We start from the raw sequence: 7522 nt of genomic DNA on the forward strand, positions 1-7522 counted from the left end.
AGAGGGTGCCCATGCAGTCAAATCTCCATTGACATACCTGAAATCACTGTAAGGATGAATGATCCAATTGCCGGCCGACTTGACCCGTTCTTGCTCTTTCTCCACTGCCTTTTGGCTCCCAAACATACGCAGCGAGAATTTATTGACCCCGGGCTGTAGCATGGAACTGAACTGTCTCTGCATATAAGTTTGATTGTCACTTGAGTCTCCGTCGTCTGCCACAATCTGTCCATCCTCGGACTTGGGAAAGCTGACAAAATTCCCTGGCTGCTGGTTCGGGGTCGCTCCGTGGGCAGGTGAGGACGCTTTTCTGCTAGGCGCGTTTGAGAAAGAAACTCTCGAGTCCTTCTTTTCTGTGGCTCCCTGTGCTAAAGGAGTGACCGAGCCATCCATGCTGGCGGTGGCGGAGTGACCACCTCCACCTGTCTGCTTCTCCTGTTTAGAGAGAATCGAGGACAAGCTCCCGGAGGTGGCCGCGTCTTTTCTGCAGTCTCCGTTGATTACGCATCTCCGTCCGGTGCCATCCTCGCCTGGGGTCTTTTCCGCGCCACACCTGGTGACCGGGGCGCAAAAGCTGGAGGCATCTCCCTGGCAGAGGAGGAACGCGGATTGCGTGGTGTCTTCACATAAGGCAGAAGCGAAGTCCTTGGCGTGCGCGACGCGGAGATCATTGTTGTTGGAGTTCCTGCTCGGCGCTGCCATTGCTCCCCCTCCTGGTGTTAAATTCTTCATTATTCTGGAGGACGAGTCCAGCATGTCGCCCCTTCGAGCCTCTTTCTGGTCTTCATCGCCGTCCTCCGCTTCGTCAATGACGGTATTGCTTGGAGATGAATCCTGACGCAGCCAGATTGCGAAAGCGCAGACGTGGGAAGTCTGCTGTAGTCCTTTGCACCTCTTTCCAATTTCACCAATATATTACCATACAGCCATACCAGTCGCGTTGCTATGGCTGCAGTTGCTCAATCCCTTACCTGGTTACACATAACAATCTCTTTATTCTCAGATGGACTAATGAATGAAGCACATTTAGACAATAATAATAATAATGTGCATGGAAAAGTGGATAATGGCCCCCTTTGACATTGGAAAACGTTTCAATTTGCACTTATAGTAGCCTAATAGTTTGGTCCTGAGATCAGTTCTCAATTCTAAATATGATACAACTAATTTTTAATTAAATATGTGTGGTTTCCCCATTTTATGTCTCAGGTACGATGCACACTGATTTATAAATGCAATTATTATGGTTTTAAATAATAAGAATCAGCTTTATTGCCAAATATGCTGACACATACAAAGAATTGGTCTTGGTGACCGAAGCTTCCAGTGCACAAACAATACAACAAGACAGAGATTATAAAAGATAGAATAAAAATAAAAGGTGAATAGAAAATATAAGTATTTATAGAAATACACAATAAGACAATAGGGAATGTAATGGCAGAAGAGATTGGATATGTTGGATAAATATAAATAGACTAAGCTGTGTATTGTGCATAATAATTGCTCAATGGGGTAGATTTAACTGTTCATGAGATGGATAGCCTGAGGTGCTCGGTGGCAACATTTTCCTCTTTGGAGCACCGGCCAGATGGGAACAGTTCAAAAATGTTGTGGGCAGGGTGAGTGGGATCCAGAGTGATTTTTCTAACCCTTTTCCTCACGCTGTAGGTGTACAGTTCTTGAAGGGAGGGCAGGGGGCAACTAATAATCAACTCAGCAGTCTGAACTGTCCTTTGTAGTCTTATGATGTCCGATTACATAGCTGAACAAAACCAGACAGTTATTGAAGTGCAGAGGACAGACTCAATGACTGCTGAGTAGAACTGTATCAGCAGCTCCCATGGTAGATTGAACTTCCTCAGCTGGCGAAGGAAGTACAACCTCTGCTGGGCCTTTATCACAATGGAGTCAATGTGAGTCTCCCACTTCAGGTCCTGTTAGATGGTAGTGCCCAGGAACCTGAACGACCCCTGCTGCCACAGTGCTGTTTAGAATGGTGAGCGGGGTCAATGTTTGGGAGTTCCTCCTAAAGTCCACTATCAACTCCACTGTTTTGAGCACGTACAGCTCCAGGATGTTTTGACTCCACCAGTGAGCCAGCCATTCAACCTCCCTTCTGTAAGCAGGCTCGTTGTCATTTTGGATGAGGCCGATGTCTGTAGTGTCTTCTGCAAACTTCAGGAGCTTGACAGAAGGGTCCTTCGTAGTGTAGTCGTTTGTGTACAGGGAGAAGAGTAGTGGGGAGAGCACACAAACTTGGGGGGCACCAGTGCTGATTGTACATGTGCTGGAAGAGAATTTCCCCAGTCTCACTAACTGCTGACTATCTGTCAGAAAGCTGGTGATCCACTGAGAGATAGAGGTGGAGACAGAGAGATGGTTTACTATAGTCTGGAGAATAGCTGGGATGATGGTGTTCAAAGCTGAAATCCATATTATGGCTGTTAAATTGTGGATATTATCCAAATATTTGAGGTAGTTTTCTTTCCTTTGAAAACTCGTAAGGTTTTAAACCCTGTTACTCGTGCTCTCCTATATATTTAAGAATATGGAATCGCTCCTTGGTTCCATTGGAACAGTGGTAGAGCGTTTTGTCACGTGCCGCTCCCATAAACTGAATGAAATTAAATAAGTTAGGAAATGTCTCCACCATCCGGTGGTTCAATGAACATGCAGATATGGACGCTTCAGGTTCAATAGAGATATATAAACAAAAAAAAAACAAATAAAAATATATATATATATATATATATATATATATATATATATATATATATATATATAAACAAAAATAATAAGATTTCCAGTTACTAAAGTCCTTCCACAGTACAGAACCACTGCAATGGACAGCAGCAATGAACTAATCTGACCAACAAAGGCAACAATCTTAACATGAATACACAAGGCAGATGTAACATAAACACAACAGTCTACATTCCTTAAAATTACAACATGAACATAATATTAAAACAGACACTGCACCCAAACGTTATTACTACAGACAGAGCATGATAGCACAAGGACATGATTGCCAGATCACCACTTCATAGCTTCAAACTAACCAGAAATAATGACCTAGTTTTATGACCTAATAACACAGATTTGTAATAAATATTTGAACTTACCTTTACTTGAACACAAAATCCATTCATTTCTATTTGAATGATCATCTCCGTTACATTGTTGTAAAAGTTCCCAGCTTGTTCGCGTCTCTTTCTCGATTTTCTTATTTGAAATAAACTGTCAAATCCGTGTAGGTCGTTGATGCTCACGCTGCAGATATGGGTGGGAGACATATAAGCCTGAAAAAAGTTTTTATTTTTTACTTCAAATATTAGGCATAAAAAAAAATGAGTTGTGTTGTACTGACTCTTGCATTTCCCAAAATATATGTGGTCTTTTAGATTTTGTATTTGAAATTGGATTTATTCACCAATTTGTTGCATTCGTGCCTAAAATTGTCATATGGTGTGACAAAAGTTATTCTATTTAAAATGAAAATGGGATATACTCTCCCTAAGTAACTAACTTCAACATAAATCGTTATCATTACTGTCTTAAGATTTAACATTTCTTTTGTGCAGATTCATTAGATTTTGTATTGTTTTTCTAAATCATCATGCAAAGGAAGTCATCTCTCCTCAGCCTTTCCAGATATTTTAGATTAATTATGTTAAACCCAGTTATAAATCTATGAAAATGCTTGTGACTCTTGCTGATACTATTTCTCTTGTGTTCCGTTGAATTTTTATGTTTTATAATTAAGAAAGTATTTTTACTGGCACAGTTCTGAATGTCACACCACATTATATAGTGTCACACTATATGATGAACTGCACCACATCACAATTTGTCAATGCAAAAAAACTGTATTTTATTTGCATTCAACATTCAATTAATTCAATTCAGTTAACATTAATCAAAATCAAAAAACATACTAACATTGTTTTAAAACTTTTAAAATTATAAGAAACTCAGAAATATGAGTAAATCAAACACCATCTCACCATCTCACTTCAAGAACATTCAACATGAACAATTTAAAATTAAAGGAGAGTGTGTTGTAACAACAATTATAATTGTTAAACAGTAAAAAATAAATCAATTTACAATTAGTTGAATGTTTTAGATTGAAAATTCATAGATATTAGTAAAACCAGATACAGTAAAAACATACAATGTATCATTTGCATTATCCAATGAATCTTTAAACAAAAACAAAAATGTGTATTTCACATGGGATCTTTAAACATCAGTTGAAGCTGAAAAGCCGAAAGCTGATGCTTCAAGAGATGGAGGGGTTAGGTTCATAATGGCATTCACTTCTTTTTTCCTTTTTCTGTATTTGTTTTGTGCATCTCTCCACATCTCTCCAATTTTTTCTTGTCTTGAAGGAGGAAGAGTCTGTACACTGAATGCCTTGAGTTTTCCCTTTTGTTTCTTCTCTTTATACCTGGTAATGAAAAATATGTAATTAAGGTATTTTCGTTCCTTTCAGTTTCACCATCTTGATAATAGTATCATGTGTTGAAGTTACACTATGTTGTGGCCTAGACTTTCATCCCTATAGTAGGTGTCTATTCTGTGTGAACTGGCATGATCTCTTTACTTTTTCCTCCTTTCCCTCAGGACCTCCTCTCTCCTTTCATGGTCAGCATTGAGTCTTTCCCTGTATTTTTGTGTCCTCTCTTTACTTGACATTTCTGCCTGACAGACAAAACATTGCATCTTTTAATAGGCAAAGCATTGCAAATATGGTGAAACATGGTTAAATTAAGTATAAAATTGAAAAGAAATACATTAATTGTATAGGTAATTTAATGTTCACTATTAAATTCATTTAATATGTTTTGAATAGTTATTTATTTATCATTAAAAAAGGTGTATGTAATATTGTGTGACAAATATATCATATGGTGTGACTTAGAAAAACAGTCACACCATATGATACAGTGTCACACCATATGACGTTTTGTTCAGTTAAGCTAATCTCTTGGTTAACTAAAAACAGCTAGCTTATACTTAGCATGTAAATTACCACATGGCAGGAATAATTTTTAAGAATTAATAAGTAAAATTTGTATAAAAGTGTTTCATTTTTATGTAAATAATGTCACACCATAAGACACAAAACATTGACCACTAGTGAGCATATCAGATACAGAGCTTTTTAATTAAAAATTAAAAAGCCAGAACTCACCTCTTGACCTTGCAAACCACTCCAGAGATGACACTGCAACTTCCTGGTTGAGTGTGGACCTCTTCATCATAATGATGTCCAAATTATTGCCCGTTCAAAATATAAATTGCAGCGTCACACCATATGACGCCCATTTTACGGACAAAATGTATTTGGCCAGAACTTGCTTTAAAATCATACACAGACATCAACACATTCTGTGTCTGTTGAAATATCCTAATTCTGTTACTTAATCTGTAAATCTATCAATTATTTATACTTTGCTGATATATATTGTCATATTAGTAAGGTCACACATATCCCGGACAGTCACACCACATGACAATTTTGATGTTTAGATAAAAATTTGAAGTAGAGGTCTTTATACACCAACTACAGCTATGGTATGCTGGAATAATATCTTGTCAGAGGAACAACATGAAGATATATATTTTTAACAAATACCCATTTTTATTAGGTTATGACATCATGGATGGGTAGAATTGCATGTCATGTCTCCCACCCACATACATTTTACAGCTTAATAACACATTCGCTAAGTGAACTTGAACGTGTTGACAAAAAACTAAAATCTAGCCAGATAGTGATAGGAGCTTCTGATTGGCTCACTCGTTTTGGTAAGCATGCTGACCTTGGCCATTTGTAGCAGGTGACTTTGAATGAACTACAGTGTTGAATGAAAGGGTGGTAAACAATGCTTTGAATCAGAGAAGCATAACATTACTTTTGGTGTTTTTCAGAGTCAGTAGAAAGGTTTCTTTAGTGTCCTAAAATTTTTTATAACTGTGACATCAATTGTCTACTGTCTGTAAGCTGTTAGTGTCTTAACCATTCCACAGGTGCATGTTCATTAATTGTTTACGGTTCATTGAACAAGGATGGAAAACATTGTTCAAACACTTTACAATAATGATCTGTAAAGTTATTTATATTTTTACAAAATTATCTTTAAATTACGGTGTCCTGAAAAAGGAATGTTTTTTTTTTTGCATTCCATATATATATATTCTTTTTTTTTATTTGCGGTAAAAGTGTGGCTTACAAAGAAGCTTGCACACCCCTTTCAGAATGTATACAAATAAAGGAGATAAATGATATTTTTATGCAGTCCTGCCCTTCAGAAGCTAAATTTCACATTTGATCAATTTTACACAAATTGTCCTCTTCAAATGGTTCACAACTTGGTTCTTGTGTTGCCTTCTTCCTACCATCAAGGAACGTTTGCATCTTTTGTAATAGTTTGAGTCCCTCATTTGTCCCAAGTGTGAAAAGCTGGATCTCAGCATCATGTAGGCTACTGTTGGGAAGAGCTCAAAGGTGCAGCAGATGCTGGAAAACCAACGAATGTGCAGGACCAGGAGGATTTTTCTTAAGAAAAGTGGTCAGCTTCACTAGTCAGGACAAAGTAGGGACTTGTGAACAATTATTAAGAGACAGTCATTGATCGAGAAATCAACAGACCATATGAAGAATCAAGGGAATGTAAACTTTTGAACAGACGTTTGTGTAAATTCAGTTACTATTGTGTGTTGTGGAATATACAGAGTATCTGTTGTCAAATTGTTCAGGGCATTACTAACTTTTATTAACTCATAGACGGTGGCATTCAAACAATGATTGATTGGTATTGACAGGCCCAAAGCGTGCCAAGAAAACATTCCCAACACAATTCCACCACTGCCATCAGCCAGGGCTGCGTTTCCCAAATGCATAAAAAGCATAAGTTGATCATGGAGTCCATTGACCTCAATGGTTTCAACAATCTACTTGGGCATATGATGCATATTGGAAACACAGCACAGGACTGTTGACACAAAGCAGGCTAGGTCCTTTGATTCATGCTGTTGGTGCCAAATTCTGACCCTACCAACTTTGTGCCGCAGCAGATATGGAGATTCATCAGACCAAGCAAAATTTCCAGCCACAGCTTTGTGTTCATGGCTGACAGAAGTGGAACCCGACATGGTCATCTGCTGTTGAAGCTTATCCACCTCAAGGTTTGACGTGTTGTACATAATGAGATGCTATTCTGCTCACTACAATTGCACAGTGGGGTTATGAGTTAACATAGCCTTTGTTAGTTCAAACCAGTCTGGCCATTCTCCATGGACCTCTCATCAACAAGCATTTCCGTCCACAGGTTGTTTTTTTTTTTTTTTTTGCACCATGCTGAGTAAATTCTAGAGACTTTCACGTTGTCATTATGGGGTATTGTTTGTAGAATTTTGAGGAAAATAATGAATTGAATCAATTTTGGTATAAGGCTGTAACATAACAAAATGTGGAAAAAGTGAAGCGCTGTGAATACTTTCCGGATGC

The 7522-nt window shown here is 38.1% G+C and overlaps 1 protein-coding gene and 1 long non-coding RNA gene across 2 annotated transcripts in view; both read right to left on the minus strand.

The window, feature by feature from the left end:
* The window catches only part of LOC127640919 (potassium/sodium hyperpolarization-activated cyclic nucleotide-gated channel 2-like), a 41009-nt gene extending 40205 nt beyond the window's left edge, over positions 1–804 (minus strand). Inside the window, exon 1 of the mRNA XM_052123632.1 lies at positions 38–804. Coding sequence (XP_051979592.1) covers positions 38–756 — 719 coding nt within the window. The 5' untranslated portion in view covers positions 757–804. The remainder of the gene's footprint in view (positions 1–37) is intronic.
* Positions 805–4007: 3203 nt separating this feature from the next.
* Positions 4008–5230, minus strand: LOC127640924 (uncharacterized). The gene is made up of 3 exons (XR_007970138.1): positions 5204–5230; positions 4613–4710; positions 4008–4456 (listed from the first exon to the last, which is right to left on the minus strand). It is a non-coding gene; the product is annotated as an uncharacterized LOC127640924 (long non-coding RNA).
* Between the last annotated feature and the right edge of the window lie 2292 nt (positions 5231–7522).

Source organism: Xyrauchen texanus, chromosome 50 (assembly GCF_025860055.1).
Source record: "Xyrauchen texanus isolate HMW12.3.18 chromosome 50, RBS_HiC_50CHRs, whole genome shotgun sequence".
Taxonomy (NCBI): Eukaryota; Metazoa; Chordata; class Actinopteri; order Cypriniformes; family Catostomidae; genus Xyrauchen; species Xyrauchen texanus.